Here is a 17126-nt window from a genome sequence, read left to right on the forward strand (position 1 = left end):
AGCGCATAGGTTTAAGGTGAGGGAGGAAAAATTTAAAACGGACCTAAGGGGCAACTTTTTCCACACAGAGGGTGGTGTGTGTATGAGATGAGCTGCCAGGGGAAGTGGTGGAGTCTGCTCCAATTACAACATTTAAAAGGCATCTGGATGGGTACATGAATGGGAAGGGCTTAGAGAGATAAATGCCAAATGCTGACAAATGGGACTAGATAAATATTGGATATCTGATCGATATGAGAGAAAGTGAGGGCTGCAGATGCTGGAGATCAGAGCTGAAAATGTGTTGCTGGAAAAGCGCAGGTCAGGCAGCATCCAAGGAACAAGAGAATCGACGTTTCGGGCATAAGCCCTCCTGAAGAAGGGCTTATGCCCGAAACGTCGATTCTCCTGTTCCTTGGATGCTGCCTGACCTGCTGCACTTTTCCAGCAACACATTTTCAGTATCTGATCGATATGGACAAATTAGACCAAAAGGTCTGTTTCTGTGCTGTACAGCTCTATAACTCTAAATAGGAACTGCTGAAATGACATAAAACAGAGAGTCAACAAACGTAGGTAGAAGGCGACTGGATGAGGATAGAAAAATATGAGGGTGTAGGTTTGCTCGCTCAGCTCAGCGAGCAAACCTACACCCTAAACCTCAACCTGAGCTACAAACCTTCACAAACCTTGCAGAAAAATATGAGTTCAGATCAGAAGAAATAAGTACATTAAGACAGGAACAGGATGAAAAGATGTGTTTGCCAGGTCTGTCCCGTCTGATGATTTTGGCACGGAGGCAGATTGTAAATTGGAAAGCTTTGAAGGAAATGTCCCTTAAAGAAATGAAGTCAGTGAGAGTCCTGGAAACATTAAGTATTGAGGCTTGATATTTGGTGGTGGGGTTATAATTCAGGTTCAACTTGACTACCAGGTTTAGCTAACATATTTAATGCACAAAGTTACGCCATTTTCCTTCTCTCATTGCAAGTCCCTAATGCACTAAAACCCAAAGGAGAGTTTACTTACTTGTTACTTGCGTAGAGTGAAGCGAGCTGTTGAACAATATTCATTACCACTTCATAACATCTTGTAACGAAACAAGATAACTCCTACAAGTAAAAACAACTACATTTAGACATACCTTCAAACACTCCTATTCAAAATTTTTGGAAATCTAAGTTACTCAGGGTGATATCTTGACAAATTATCTGAGGTCCCACAAGAAAAGAGCACCCAGGCCTGTCCTCCTGCTACAACCTCACCAGTGCAATGAACTATAGCAGCTTTCTTCTTGATTATCAGGTTGCTTTTGGATGTAAAGTTTCATGCTCAGTTCAAGAATGATGCAACTGAAAAACATTGATAAAAATTGCTTCTAAATAGCTTTTGCAACAATTGTTCTGTATGAGATCCCATTCAGCCAATCAAGCCAGTGCCAGCTCTTTGGAAAAAAGCTAGCCAACTCATCTAATTCCTTCTCTTTATGATTTTATAGTTTAAATGTGCTATCCAATTCCTTTTGAAAGTCATCATCTAGTCTCCTTCATTTTTTCAGGCAGTTAATTCCAGACTGCAACAACCCAAGTCTTCTGGACTTGAGATCATTGTAGACCTAAGATATACATATTAGGACCCTGTGGATATCCTAATGTGGGGGCTTGGATGGAAACTTTCACCGGGTGGATCACCTACTCCCCAGGACTTTGCTCAAAGGTCTTTGATACTGAGCTTTAGATGGAGACTTGAACAGATCTGTGACTTACTGAGATAAGTAGCCAGGAAATACAATACAATTTAAAGCTTAGTCCAACAGCTGGGTAATTCTAGAAGTCAATTGCCCCGATTTCCCAATTATCACCTCTAACATTCCCAACTTCAACCATCCACCCATGCTTCTACTTTCCCTTTGCCTGTTCATTAAATGAATGGACATTTAAATAATTATTAAGTAAGACAACTAATTCAATAAAAAGGTGACTTGCCATCTCTTCCCCACTCTACTGCAATCTGTTGGGAGCTCTCCAGGAAACTGTGGACTGGACATTTCTTCTTCAGCCAGGATCAGAAAATCCCAGAAAAGAATGTGCAATACAGCCAGGAAGAGATTCAGCACAACAATTCACTGCATAAAAAAAATCAATTCCCTACTACTCTTTGCTAATTATCTAATTAATGACCAACCTGCCAGTAAAACAGTTTTACTTGTTCAATAAAAACCCAACTCTAGTAGAACCCATGCATTGCTGTTTCCGTGCAGAAAAATGTAGCCAGTAAATACAAGCATGGCAACTGTTGAGATCAGAGGTCACTGCAATGCAGCCACAGGAAAAATTATATCCAAGATAGGGACAGTACACTCCACCAGCCAAAAGCAAGTGTTCATATAAGGCATGAATCGAGTCATTAATTTATACATAAACAATGCAGAGTAAAACTAACTTAGAAGTTTAATTATCTGTTTCATTATTGTATACTAGAATAATGCAGGCAAGCTGAATTTACTTTTACATGATCCTTACAATTGGCTGCATTTTTCTTTAAACTAACCATGGAAAGTCGCTAATCATGAAATTGGGAAGATCAGAAAACTCATGATTTTGCATTCAAAAGAAATGTTTTGGTGTGATAATTGCTTAACTCAAGGAGTGGTTATATATAAGAGTGCAGCGCAAAATCCATGCAGGCAACTTTCTCAGTCCCAAGAAACCATACAAAGAAATAGCAGACACATGGCTTAAAGTTTGAGAGAAAGCCCATTCAATGTAATGCTATAGTAAATATGGAAGTTAAGTCTTTGTTCCTTCAAGTAATTGTTACCATATAACTGTGCACATAAGATGTGCCTTAACTTTTGTACTTCCATTTTCGAAGCACTGCAGCCAAAATTAAACTTCGACTGAAGGTTTTCTTACTATTAAAATCAAAAGGACTGTGGATGGTGGAGATCTGAAAGAAACGAAAACAGAAATTGCTGGAAGGACTCAGTGAATCTGACAACATTTGTAGGGACAGAAAACAGAACCTGCTGCAAATTCAGTAACCATTTACTCAAAACGTTAATTGTGTTTTCTCTGCAAAGATGGTGGCAGTCCTGCTGAGTTTCTCCAGCAATTTCTATTTTGGCTTTCTTCTATGTCCTGATTTTACTAATACATTTTATGATGAATTAATACCTATTAGAACTTAATTCTATTGTGCTAATATGAACCAGCATCAATTAGAGTCATAGAGCTGTACAGCATGGAAACAGACCCTTCGGTCCAACCTGACCACGCCGACCAGCTATCCCAACCCAATCTAGTCCCCACCAGCCAGCACCCGGCCCATATCCCTCCAAACCCCTCCTATTCATAAACCCATCCAAATGCCTCTTAAATGTTGCAATTGTACCAGCCTCCACCACATCCTCTGGCAGTTCATTCCATACATGTACCACCATCTGCGTGAAAAAGTTGCCCCTTAGGTCTCTTTTATATCTTTCCCCTCTCACCCTAAACCTACGCCCTCTAGTTCTGGACTCCCCGACCCCAGGGAAAAGACTTTGTCTATTTATCCTATCCACGCCCCTCATAATTTTGTACACCTCTATAAGGTCACCCCTCAGCCTCAGACACTGCAGGGAAAACAGCCCCAGCCTGCTCAGCCTACTGAACCCTTTCAAGTTTCACAACATCTTTCTGATAGGATGATGACCAGAATTGCACACAAGATTCCAATAGTGGCCTAACCAATGTCCTGTACAGCCGCAACATGAAGTCCCAACTCCTGTACTCAATACTCTGACCAATAAAGGAAAGCATACCAAACACCTTCTTCACTATCCTATCTACTTGTGACTCCACTTTCAAGGAGCTATGAACCTGCACTCCAAGGTCTCTTTGTTCAGCAACACTCCCGAGGACCTTACCATCAAGTGTATAAGTCCTGCTAAGATTTGCTTTCTCAAAATGCAGCACCTCGCATTTATCTGAATTAAACTCCATCTGCCACTTCTCAGCCCACTGGCCCATCTGGTCCAGAATCTGTTGTAATCTGAGGTAGCCTTCTTCGCTGTCTACTACAACTCCAATTTTGGTATCATCTGCAAACTTACTAACTGTACCTCTTATGATCGCATGCAAATCATTTATGTAAATACAAAACATAGAGGACCCAGCACCGATCCTTGTGGCACTCCACTAGTCACAGGCCTCCACCACCACCCTCTGTCTTCTACCTTTGCCCCTTAGAAGATACAATTCTGTATCTTCTATTCCATGAGATCTAACCTTGCTAACGAGTCTCCCATGGGGAACCTTGTCGAATGCCTTACTGAAGTCCATATGGATCACATCTACTGCTCTGCCCTCATTAATCTTCTTTGTTACTTCTTCAAAAAACTTAATCGTTTATGAGACATGATTTCCCATGCACAAAACCATGTTGACTATCCCTAATCAGTCCTTGCCTTTCCAAATACATATACATCCTGTCCCTCAGGATTCCGTCCAACAACTTACCCACCACTGAGGTCAGGCTCACTGGTCTATAGTTCCCTGGCTTGTTTACCGCCCTTCTTAAACAGTGACACCACGTTTGCCAACCTCCATTCTTCTGGCACGTCACCTCACTAACGATGATACAAATATCTCAGCAAGTGGCCAGCAATCACTTCTCTAGCTTCCCACAGAGTTCTCAGATACACCTGATCAGGTCCTAAGGATTTATCCACCTTTAACCGTTTCAAGACATCCAGCACTTCCTCCTCTGTAATCTGGACATTTTGCAAGTTGTCACCATCTATTTCCCTACAGTCTATATCTTCCATATCCTTTTCCACAGTAAATACTGATGCAAAATACTCGTTTAGTATCTCCCCCATTTTCTGTGGCTCCACACAAAGACCACCTTGCTGATCTTTGAGAGGTCCTATTCTCTCCCATTTACCCTTTTGTCCTTAATATATTTGTAAAAGCCCTTTGGATTCTCCTTAATTCTAATTGCCAACACTCTCTCATGTCCCCGTTTTGCCCTCCTGATTTCCCTCTTAAGTATACTCCTACTTCCTTTATACTCTTCTAAGGATTCACTCGATCTATCCTGTCTATACCTGACATATGTTTCCTTCTTTTTCTTAACCAAACCCTCAATTTCTTTAGTCATCCAGCATTCCCTATACCTACCAGCCTTTCCTTTCATCCTAACAGGAATATACTTTCTCTGGATTCTTGTTACCTCATTTCTGAAGGCTTCCCATTTTCCAGCCATCCCTTTACCTGCAAACATCTACCTCCAATCAGCTTCTGAAAGTTCTTGCCTAATACCGTCAAAATTGGCCTTTCTCCAATTTGGAACTTCAACTTTTAGATCTGATCTATCCTTTTCCATCACTATTTTAAAAATGAATAGAATTATAGTCGCTGGCCCCAAAGTGACACCTCAGTCACCTGCCCTGCCTTATTTCCCAAACGTAGGTCAAGTTTTGCACCTTCTCTAGTAGGTACATCCACATACTGAATCAGAACATTGTCTTGTACACACTTAACAAATTCCTCTCCATCTAAACCTTTAACACTATGGCAGTCCCAGTTGATGTTTGGAAAGTTAAAATCCCCTACCATATCCACCCTATTATTCTGACAGATAGCTGAGATCTCCTTACAAGTTTGTTTCTCAATTTCCCTCTGACTGTTGGGGGGTCTATAATACAATCCCAACAAGTGATCATCCCTTTCTTATATCTCAGTTCCACCCAATTAATTTCCCTGGATGTATTTCCGGGAATATCCTCCCTCAGCACAGCTGTAATGCTATCCCTTATCAAAAATGCCACTTCCCCTCCTCTCTTGCCTCCCTTTCTATCCTTCCTGTAGCATTTGTATCCTGGAACATTAAGCTGCCAGTCCTGCCCATCCCTGAGCCATGTTTCCGTAATTGCTATGATATCCCAGTCCCATGTTCCTAACCATGCCCTGAGTTTGTCTGCCTTCCCTGTTAGGCCCCTTGCATTGAAATAAATGCAGTTTAATTTATTAGTCCTACCTTGTCCCTGCCTGCCCTGACTGTTCGATTCACTTCTGTTCTCAACTGTACCAGTGTCAGGTTGATCGCTTTCCTCACTATCTCCTTGGGTCCCACTCCCCCACCTTACTAGTTTAAATCCTCCCAAGCAGTTCTAGCAAATTTCCCTGCCTGTATATTAGTCCCCTTCCAATTTAGGTGCAATCCGTCCTTCTTGTACAGGTCAATAAAAAGTTTAATTTAATCCAGCATTAGATTTACTGCTAAATTCACAGCAATTTCATTGCTAGCACCAAGAACATCCACATATTACACTATAGCTCTTTGCTGGTGTAACCCCCTAATCTATACTATAGCAACTCTGCATTATCGACAGAGCTTGTAAGTACCCCAAAATGTAGAATTTCATGTCACTGTTAACTTGGAGTTTCAAAAAAAAATCAAAAGGAGACCCAAGTCTTTGTCAATGAGAATCTATAAACAGTTTAAAATCTAGCTCATCGAGATGAATAAGACATGACAACAGAAAGCACACAAAATTATCAGCCTGTTTCTCCCACATTTAAGTCAAAGATAAAGAAGCCAGGCGAAAAGACACAATTTCAATATCAATCCATTAAGTGTTAAAAATAAACTCAGTAGATCTGGCAGCGTCTGTGGAGGGAGAACTGAGTTAACAAAGATGAGTCACTGTACTTAAAACGTTATCTGTTTCTCTCTCCACACCAGACCTGCTGAGTTTCACCAGCAATTTCTATTTTTATTTCACATCACCAGCATTTTATTTTTGTCAATATAAATCAGATCTTTCCCTGAAGAGGAGGGTCTGAAATCAGCTCGTAAACTGAAGCTGTACACTGAGGGGATAAAAAGATCATGATTGAAACAACCATGAAACTAAAACCGACATCATACCTGTAAAAAAGAAATAAATCTGCCCATCTGGATCTGTGACTCCCCTTCTACCATGCTCGAATCTGTAACTATAACAGAAAACAAGGTCATTGTGTATCACTACCTCAACAGCAATTATGGATGAACAATGCAGATCCAGCTACAGAAGTTCATATTCCCATATTCCGTGGATGATTAAACTGGATGCTTATGAATTTTTGGACCAGGACATTTTTTTAAAAAATCAACATGTGGTTGATTTTTAAAAAATCAACATTAACCCTTCTGTGGTCAACAAATCCTGAAGTTGGACTCAAACCTGGATCTTCTGGCCCAGACAGAAGAGGACATATTCATTGTTCCATACGCTTAAGAGATATTAATTTAACATGTCTTAGTTACTACATTAAATCTCAGAATCTGTGAACCTCCTGGTTTAAGTACCAGCACAAGAGAACTCCAATTACTTTACCTGGGCTTAATTACATTATTAACCTAGCAAGAATTGTACCTCCTCCCTGATCTTGGCCTAATTCCTGGATTGAGTCTCAGAGTTCTGTATGATTGGAGTAGTTTCTCCTGCATCCACCTCGCACAGGGGTATGACCAGGCCCATCTGCACATATACCCATATTCTTTTCATCGATCAGGTTTCCTAACCTTATACCCATAGATCAATTCAAAAGGACTGAACCCTGCGAGAAGAATATCTTTTTAAGTGACTTGGGATACTTAAGGCAATTGGCTTTAAGCATAGTTTTGAACATTTGGGGATATCCCTCCAAAGACTCTTGGGATCATAGTGATAATCTGAGGTGAGTCACTCTTTTACTAAAGTACACAATTTCTTCTGGCAATCCAAACCCAGTTACAAACAAATGAATTCCTGACTCTCAACTTACGCTGTGATTTTCTCAAGGATACTGTCTCTGAAAACCAAATGAACAAATCTCTCATGATTTAAGAAACACCTATGGTCCAATTAGATTTTCCAGGGATCCAACACAATTAACATGAACCCTGCTAAATGGCTCAAAAATAGTTATTGGTTGACTGGGTCTGGTTGATTGAAGGCTGGGGCTTCCTAACAATTTGACAATATCCTGGTAATTAACTCTATTCCTGGGTAACCAATACGTCATTATTCTTGCCTGATATCCTGTCCCAAATATCTACATAACCTGTAATTGGAATCTCATGGAAATTCATTATGGTAACAAGGAAGGATAACGTTTTAAATGGACAATCGCCGTATATCATCAACCACCTGTGGAAAGGTCTTGACTTCCTCATCAAAACATCATTTTTCACGCAATACCACATATGTCCTTTTCAGCTTCAGAATATGCTGCCTGGCACAAGCTCCTCATCCACTGTGCTTCAAACAGAGAAGACCTGTTAAACTTCTTCATTTAAATCCTGATAAATACTGAAAATCGACCCTCAAACTGTCTCCCATACCAAATTTGTTTGCCTCGTCCGGAAGCAATCCAAGAAATTCATCCCACAACATTACAGGCACCTCAACCCTAGCATGTGTTCCAGAATCCACTAGAAATCCCCCAGGAAAGTAATTTCCCCCCCCCAAAAAATCCAGCTCTTCAATAGGCAAATTAGGAATGCCTCCCACAGTAACAAGACCATTAATGTAGTCACATTATAAATTAACCTGTAGAACAGAATGGGTAACCAATTCTAATGATACTTCTTAAATTCTGCATCTTTTTAAAGAGAGCTTCTCATGACCTGACACTCCCAGTAACTGGATCGTTCCTATATCTCTTAAGCTAAACATCAGCTCTCGCCTTACAAAATTAGGAACACTTTATGCTTCCTGTACCCTGATCATCATTTAAAAAAGCAAATCCATTGACTAATTCTCGAGAGACACTGTGTGACCATTCTAACGCTACAGATTTGCTTTTCCATTTCCAATATTCACCCGTTACATGTACTATTGAGGACAAAATCACAAATTGTTCCCCTCAAATAAAACTCCAGGCTTTCACTTTCACTGATAAGTGCCTGTATTTTTATTTTTGCTATCTTTCTCACCTCAACCAACTTTTTTTTTCCCCACGATTAAACCCTCCATTTCTCTGGGAGATTCCAAACAGGGGCCTGTTACAAATATGCCGGTGACTCAACCTATAATCATCCACAAAGGTTGCAGCATCCTTTATTTTACGTTCTTGTCTTTTTTAGAACCTTTTGCCAGAGACAATATCTTTAAATTCTCCGTTCACAATTATTTCCCTAAGGTTCTCAAAGTCTTCACAACCTTTGCTGACTCTGTTTTCTTTTCAACTTTCTAAATTGCTGTCTCTGGGCTTCGGGTTTTAACTCACAGGCAACAAGCACAGCATTCTTTCCTCAGTCACAGTGACTTGTTCTTCTGAAAGAGGCAAGTACACCTCCAAAGCTTTTCCCACAAAAGCAGTCTTATTGTCTTTCATCCACTTTAGCTTTGCAGCAATTTCCTCAAATACACAAGTTATTATTTCTGCCCCTCTTCATTCAGTTTAGGTCCCAAGCAAATATTCTTTGCCAAATCAAAAAAGTGAGGTCTTGACTCTATGGTGTTCCTCACATTTCTCTTCCAAAGTACCAGTTTTGAGTCTTTTTCCAACTAATTCAAGTCCTTGCATTCTATTTCACTTCCTAATCTCTTTTGAATTCAAGTTTCTGCAGTTCTCTCTTTTGAATTTTTTTTTCTAACAAATTTAACTAATCCAACCTGAACACAGATCAATCCTTAAGCTTCAAATGTTGAGCTACAAATTCAAAAATCTATTTTTCTCGATCCTGATCCTAAATTTCTTTGCCAGAGCCTTAACATTTGTTAATAGCTCAAAGGCACTAAAGGGACACATCCATTCTTCCCAAATTGTTTGTGCATTACAAGGTATCCAAATTGACTGCCACCAAATACAGCAAAACTAAAATTGAAATCTTTTTGTTTAAATTCTGGAAAATTTCAGATACCAGACAACCCCCAATCTGTTACAATCCCCACAGAAAGGAATATAAATGAACTAACAGAAAGGAAACCAATATACAAGATTTTTGCATAATATTGTTTTTACAGTAAAAAGGAAAAGAAAATCAAAATAATTCAACCAGGAAGAAAACTCCAAATAAAGTATACTGCACCTTAAATATTCAATGCAAAGATGACTTTGTATAGTTACAAGCACGCATATTACTTTCTGCACTAACAGGGGGACGATTATTTTACTGCTTTTCCAAGCCGGCCTTGAGTACACAGGATCTCTCATGATCCACACCATTTCTGGCCTTGAGTTGCTCTCACCTGCATTCTACCCCAAGTCCTAAAACAGGTGGATGAATCTTCTCTCACTTGACATCCTGATGGTACAGAATCCAAGAGATACCTTTTTCCAAACTCTTTTCAGCCTCTGGAGGTGGGCTTTGGCAACACAAAAAGAGCAGCAATGGGTTTTGTCTAACCTACAATCCCTTCCCCCTCTAGTCACCAGCTCTCCGCTTTTTCCAACTGGTCATACCGCAGGTTAGACTTGCTGAGGGAGACAGTGAATGAGTGACAAAAGACAGAAAATAAAAAAGAGTAGGAAAGCAGTGCAGGTGTCCCCTGCGGTCATCTCCCTCCAAAACAGGTATACCATTTTGGATACTGTTGGAGGAGATGGCTCAGCAGTTCTCCAGATCATGCCACTGTGGCAGGCACTGCTGTTCAGAAGGGTGGGAAAAAGACTAGTAGGGCCATAGTCATAGGGGATTCTATTGGGAGGGGAGAAGATAGGTGGTTCTGTGGCCTAAAACCGGACTCCAGGATGGTATGTTGCTTCCCAGGTGCTCGAGTCAGGGATGTCACTGATTGGCTGCAGAGCATTCTAAAAGGGGAGGATGAACAGCCAGTTGACTTGATGAACAGCCAGTTGGCTTGGTGCACATAGGCACCAACATATAAGTAGAAAGCGAGATGAGGTCCTGAAAGAAGAATTCAGGGAGTTAGGCGAGAAGTTAAAGGGGAGGACCTCAAAAGGTAGTGATCTCGAGATTACAACCAGTACCATGTGCTAGCCAGCATAGAAATGAAAAAAATAGGCAGGATGAACACGTGGCTTGAGAGATGGTGTAGGAGGGAGGGGTTCGATTTGTTGGACATTGGGACCGGTTCTGTATTACAAAAGAGACGGTCTACATCTGAACCGGACTGGAATCAATGTCCTTGGGGGAGATTTTGCTACTGCTGCTGGGGAGGTTTTAAACTAATGTGGCAGGGGACTGGGAACCAGAAGAGAAAACAAGTAGACAGCGAGGTGGAGACTGCAGACTGTAAGAATTATGAAGATAACATTAATAAAGGGAAGAATAGGCAGTGCTGAAAATGTGTTGCTGGAAAAGCGCAGCAGGTCAGGCAGCATTCAAGGAGCAGGGGAATCGACGTTTCGGGCATGAGCCCTTCTTCGGGCTCATGCCCGAAACGTCAATTCTCCTACTTCTTGGATGCTGCCTGACCTGCTGCGCTTTTCCAGCAACACATTTTCAGCTCTGATCTCCAGCATCTGCAGTCCTCACTTTCTCCAAGAATAGGCAGTGAGCAGGTGAGCACAAAAGAACTGGTGGCCTGAAATGCATCTACTTTAATGCAAGGAGTATAGTGTGTAAGGCAGATGAACTTGGGGTTTGGATTGGTGCCTGGGAGTATGACGTTATTGCCATCACAGAGACTTGGTTGAAGGAAGGGCATGATGATTGGCAACTAAATGTTCCAGGATATAGACACTTCAGACAGGACAGGGAGGAAAGTAAAAGGAGGGGTGGAGTTGCATTGCTGGTCAGGGACGAGATCAAGGAGGACACTATGGTGGTCTTGGGTAGTGAGGCATTACAGGTAGAGCTGAGAATTAAGAAGGGCGCAATTACATTGTTGGGGCTGTATTACAGACCTCCCAACAGTGAGCGTGAGGTAGCAAAACAAATAGATAAACAGATTATGAATAGATGTAGAGGCAATAGAGTAGTGGTGATGGGAGATTTTAATTTTCCCAACATTGACTGGGATACACTTAACGTCAGAGGTCTGGATGGAGTAGAATTTGTAAGAATTGTCCAGGAGAGTTTGAGAGCAGTATGTCAATAGTCTGACGAGGGAAGGGGCCATATTGGACCTGGTACTGGGGAACGAGCCAGGACAAGTGGTAGAAGTTGCTGTGGGGGATTTCTTTGGGAACAGTAACCACAATTCCGTAAGTTTTAGAATACTCGTAGATAAAGAAGAGAATGGTCCTAAGGGAAGAGTACTAAACTGGGCCAAGGCCAATTATATCAAAATTAGGCGGGAGCTGGGAAATGTGGATTGGACACAGCTATTTGAAGGGAAGTCCACATTTGAGATGCGGGAGGCTTTCAAAGATAAGTTAACAGCAGTGCAGGATAGGCATGTCCCGTTGAAGGAAAAGGATCGGAAGGGCAAGATTTGTGAACTGTGGATGACAGGAGAAATTGTACGCATAAGGTCTAGGCAGCTAAGAACAGAACGGGCCCTGGAGGAATATTGGAAGAGTAGGACAATTCTTAAACAAGGAATCAAGCAGGCTAAAAGGGGTCATGAAATAGCTTTGGCAAGCAGAATTAAGGAAAATCCTAAAGCATTTTATTCTTCTATAAGAAGCAAGCGGATAACTAGAGAAAGGATTGGTCCACTAAAAGATAATAAAGGAAGGCTGTGTGCCGAACCTGAGAGAATGAGTGAGAATCTAAGTGATTACTTTGCATCACTGAGAGGAACATAATGAATCTTGAGATTAGAGATAGACGTTTGATTAGTCTGGATCACGTTGCCATAAGTCGGGAAGATGCGTTGGGTATGTTCGAGGTTATTAAGGGTGACAAATCCCCAGGACTGGATGGGATCTATCCCAGGTTGCTGAGGGAGGCAAGAGAGCAAATAGCTGGACCCCTGACAGATATCTTTGCGGCATCCTTAAATACAGGTGAGGTGCCAGAGGACTGGAAAGTCCCCCTGTACAAGAAGGGTAGTAGGGATATTCCGGGTAACTACAGACCAGTGAGCCTGATGTCGGTGGTGGAGAGGGTATGGAGAGATAGAATCTATTTATATTTAGAAAGAATGAGCTCATCAGTGATAGGCAACATGGTTTTGTGCGGGGGAGATCGTGCCTTACCAACTTGATAGAGTTCTTAATGGAAGTGACCAAGTTGTTAGATGAAGGAAGGGCTGTTGATGTCATATACATGGACTTTAGTAAGGCGTTTGATAAGGTTCCCCATTGTAGACTAATGGAGAAGGTGAAGTCACATGGTGTGCAGGGTGTTCTAGCTAGGTGGATAAAGAACTGGTTGAGCAACAGGAGACAGAGAGTAATAGTTGAAGGGAGTTTCTCGAAATGGAGAAAGGTGACCAGTGGTGTTCTACAGGGGTCAGTGTTGGGGCCACTGTTGTTTGTAATATACATAAATGATCTGGAAGAGGGCACAGTTAGTACGATCAGCAAGTTTGCAGATGACACAAAGATTGGGTGGAGTGGCAGAAAGCATAAGGGACTGTCAGAGAATACAGGAGGATATTCCGTGGGCGGCACGGTGTCACAGTGGTTAGCACTGCTGCCTCACAGCACCTGAGACCCGGGTTCAATTCCCGCCTCAGGCGACTGACTGTGTGGAGTTTGCACGTTCTCACCGTGTCTGCGTGGGTTTCCTCCGGGTGCTCTGGTTTCCTCCCACAGTCCAAAGATGTGCAGGGTCAGGTGAATTGGCCATGCTAAATTGCCCGTAGTGTTAGGTAAGGGGTAAATGTAGGGGTATGGGTGGGTTTCGCTTCGGTGCGTCGGTGTGGACTTGTTGGGCCGAAGGGCCTGTTTCCACACTGTAATGTAATCTAATCTAATATAGATAGACTGGAGAGTTGGCCGGAAAAGTGCCAAACGGATTTCAATCCAAACAAATGTGAGGTGATGCATTTAGGCAAGTCGAATTTGAGAGCGAATTATACAATGAATGGAAGAGACTTGGGAAAAGTTGATGGGCAGAGAGATCTGGGAGTGCAGGTCCATTGTACCCTGAAGGTTGCTGCACAGGTGGATAGAGTGGTCAAGAAGGCATACAGTATGCCTGCCTTCATTGGACAGGGTATTTCAGTATAAAAGCTGGCAAGTCATGTTAAAATTGTACAAGACATTGGTTCGGCTGTATTTAGAATATTATGTACAGTTCTGGTCGCCACATTATCAAAAGGATGTGGATGCATTGGACAGGGTGCAGAGAAGGTTTAGAAGGATGTTGCCTGCTATGGAAGGTGCTGGCTATGAAGAGAGGTTGAGTAGGTTAGGTTTATTTTCACTAGAAAAAGGAGATTGAGGGGGGACCTGATTGAGGTTTACAAAATCATGAAGGGTATAGACAGGATGGATAGAGACAACCTTTTTCCCAGGGTGAAGGATTCAATAACAAGATGTCCTGCTTTCAAGGTGAGAGGTGGAAAGTTTAAGGGGGATACACGCGGCAAGTACTTCACACAGAGGGTGGTGGGCATTTGGAATGCGTTGCCAGTAGAGGTAGTAGAGGCAGACATGGAAGATTCATTTAAGATGCGTTTGGACAGACGCATGTGGAGGTGGGGAGCAGAGGGATACAAATACTTAGGAATTGACCGACAGGTTTAGACAGTACATTTGGATTGGCTCAGGCTTGGAGGGCCGAAGGGCATGTTCCTGGGCTATAAATTTTCTTTGTTCTATTTTCTTTGTATAACACACTGCGTAACACAGACCATTTACTATTTTCAGAAACATGCTTCAACACCAGAGGGAACCTCGCTTGTTTTCTTTCTACATGTATTCTACATTTTCTGAACTGCGAACAGGAAAAAAAGGGTCACCCAACCTCATCACAATTAGCTTTCTACTTATCTTTTGCTACTTCACTGTTCATCCCTATGGCAACCTCAGGTAATCTAGGCATTTCTTGGACCAACACAATGCTATTATCAGAAAAATAATTAACCCTCTTTCAGAATATTTCCCAGTCCACTTCCATCTTGAAGAGTCATCACACATAAGACAGGTTTATTCCAAAACACATGGATCCTCACACCATCCCTTCCCCCCAGAATTCATCACCTCAAACCTCCATGTTAAACTCCATCTGCCACTTATCCACACAGTCTGCAAGTCTGTTGAAATGAAATGCCATCATCCTCAATGGAGGCATATCTTAAAGTTTGATAACATTGTCAAGTTTTGAAGTTTTAGTCTGTATTCCGACATCCAAGTCAAAGGAGAATGCAATGGTTGTAGCATCTGGCAATACCACAGCCTTGTGTGGACTAGTTTGTAAAATAGTTTTCGGTACTTAAGCAAATCATTTTTCTCCAGGCTGACTGTTACCCTTCTATTCCATGAATCTCAATTTTTTAAACCAGTCTTGTACGGCACTTTGTCAAACACTTTCTTAAAATCCATCACAGACAACATCTATTGCATTTCCTTTGTCAACCTGTTACTTAGCAACAATATCAGTCAAGCACAATCTTTCTTTCACAAATGATGTTGACTCTCCTTAATTAACCCAAAATTCACGGAGTGTTACTTTCTTTTCTTGATTTTTTCTGAAACTTTACCCACTGATGCTGAGTTGACTGTTCAGTAGTCATTAAGACTGTCTTTACATTCTTTCTTGAATAAAGGTTTCATCCAATCCTGTGGAATTTTCTCTGTATCAGAGGAATGTTGGAAGATTATGGGTAAATCCTCCTGCTACCTCCATCTTCACTAGTAGCAGCCTTCAGACCATCAAATCAACAGAATTGTATAGTCATGTTCATCAAACATCTTCCCTTTATTTAATCATATTCTCTATTTCCCTGGATATACCAGGAGTCCTGGATTTGGTTCCCCAACCTTTAAGTCTTGTTGGAACGTAGCCAGCTTAAAAAAAAGACATCTCCTGAAACAACAACCTTTATAAAGTGTTCCCCATTTGGCCAATCCCATTCCCCAATGGAATATCCAACAATACCTCCTTCCTAATTGGAATGAGAACATACTGGTTAAGCAAGTCATCCTGAACAAATGTGAGAATGGTCTCTCCATCTTTACCCTTTTACTCTTGCAATATCAAAATAGATATTTGAGTAAAATACCCTCAAGATTTGAGTACCCCAGTAGTATAATTATATGTTTTTCAATTCTCTACTCAGTGTAAATAAATTCTGTCCTCGGCCCATCAAGGGCATCCTCTCTATCCAACATTATGATGACTCTAATCTGTACTGCTATCCCACCTCTCATTTCTCCCTCCCATCTTTTCTAAACACTTGACTTTTTTGATTATTAAGGACCCAGCAGTCACCACCATTAAGCCAAGCTTCCATTACTATGATTACCTTATATTTCTACACTCTTATTTGTGCTGGTAGCTCAACTTACATTCATTTTGTGTTTACACATGCATACTAAACTGGTCCATGCTTTCCTTGTATTCACTTAGTCCATTATCTACCCTTTGTCTCCATAGATCTCCTTCTTCACTTCTACTTGAAAATGTTGGTTCCCACCCCTCTGCAAATTTAGCTTAAACTCTCCCCTGACCACGCAGCTGCAAATCCCCACAAGGAGTATACGACCAAGTATTTTTGAGATACAACCCATCCCTTTTGATGAGTTGCCTCCTGCTGCAAAATTAGTCTCGACTGATCCTATATGGATCAGTCATGCACTACAACTTTTGGCTCACTCCCTTCTTCCTGTAGAATATTTTACACGCTCCCTATGAAGACGTAAACGTAAACATTTCAAGTAAAGAAAAAAACGAACCTCCTTCTCCGTAGAACAGAAGCCCATTGTAAAATTTAGTTTCAGCCTAAAAAGAAAAAAAAATCATTTAAAGTATCTTTAGCTTAGCTAAATTATATGTTTCTCCTTGAGACACAAAGTAATTTTACAAAACATTTAAACAACGTTGCTTTCCCTAGTACGTGGGAACAAAAAATGTTAAGTTCTTACCTCATATTTCAACTTTTTAACTTCACAACAAAGAGCAGCATACACAGTAATCACTTTATTCAGGACCTATAATAGATATTTTCACTTAATTAGCAAACAGTCAAGCACGATCCACTACCAACATTTAACTCCACATTTTAGACCTTCCAATTTCAAACTTCGATAGCAAACCTTTTAGTGATTCCTACGCTTAAATTCAACAAAAAATGCAATTGTCACTTCAACGTTATTTTGTGTGGA

At 41.2% G+C, this 17126-nt stretch overlaps 1 protein-coding gene across 1 annotated transcript in view; it reads right to left on the reverse strand.

Annotated features, from left to right (window-relative positions):
• washc4 (WASH complex subunit 4) overlaps positions 1-17126 on the reverse strand; it is a 133676-nt gene that overhangs the window by 92065 nt on the left and 24485 nt on the right. The window contains exons 4-7 of the mRNA XM_043713263.2: positions 16887-16952; positions 16698-16743; positions 6898-6965; positions 1009-1091 (exon numbers count right to left, since the gene is read on the reverse strand). Coding sequence (XP_043569198.1) covers positions 1009-1091; positions 6898-6965; positions 16698-16743; positions 16887-16952 — 263 coding nt within the window. The remainder of the gene's footprint in view (positions 1-1008; positions 1092-6897; positions 6966-16697; positions 16744-16886; positions 16953-17126) is intronic.

The sequence above is a fragment of the Chiloscyllium plagiosum genome, unplaced genomic scaffold, assembly GCF_037043375.1.
Source record: "Chiloscyllium plagiosum isolate Xiang-an unplaced genomic scaffold, Cpla_swu_hap1 HiC_scaffold_23, whole genome shotgun sequence".
Taxonomy (NCBI): domain Eukaryota; kingdom Metazoa; phylum Chordata; class Chondrichthyes; order Orectolobiformes; family Hemiscylliidae; genus Chiloscyllium; species Chiloscyllium plagiosum.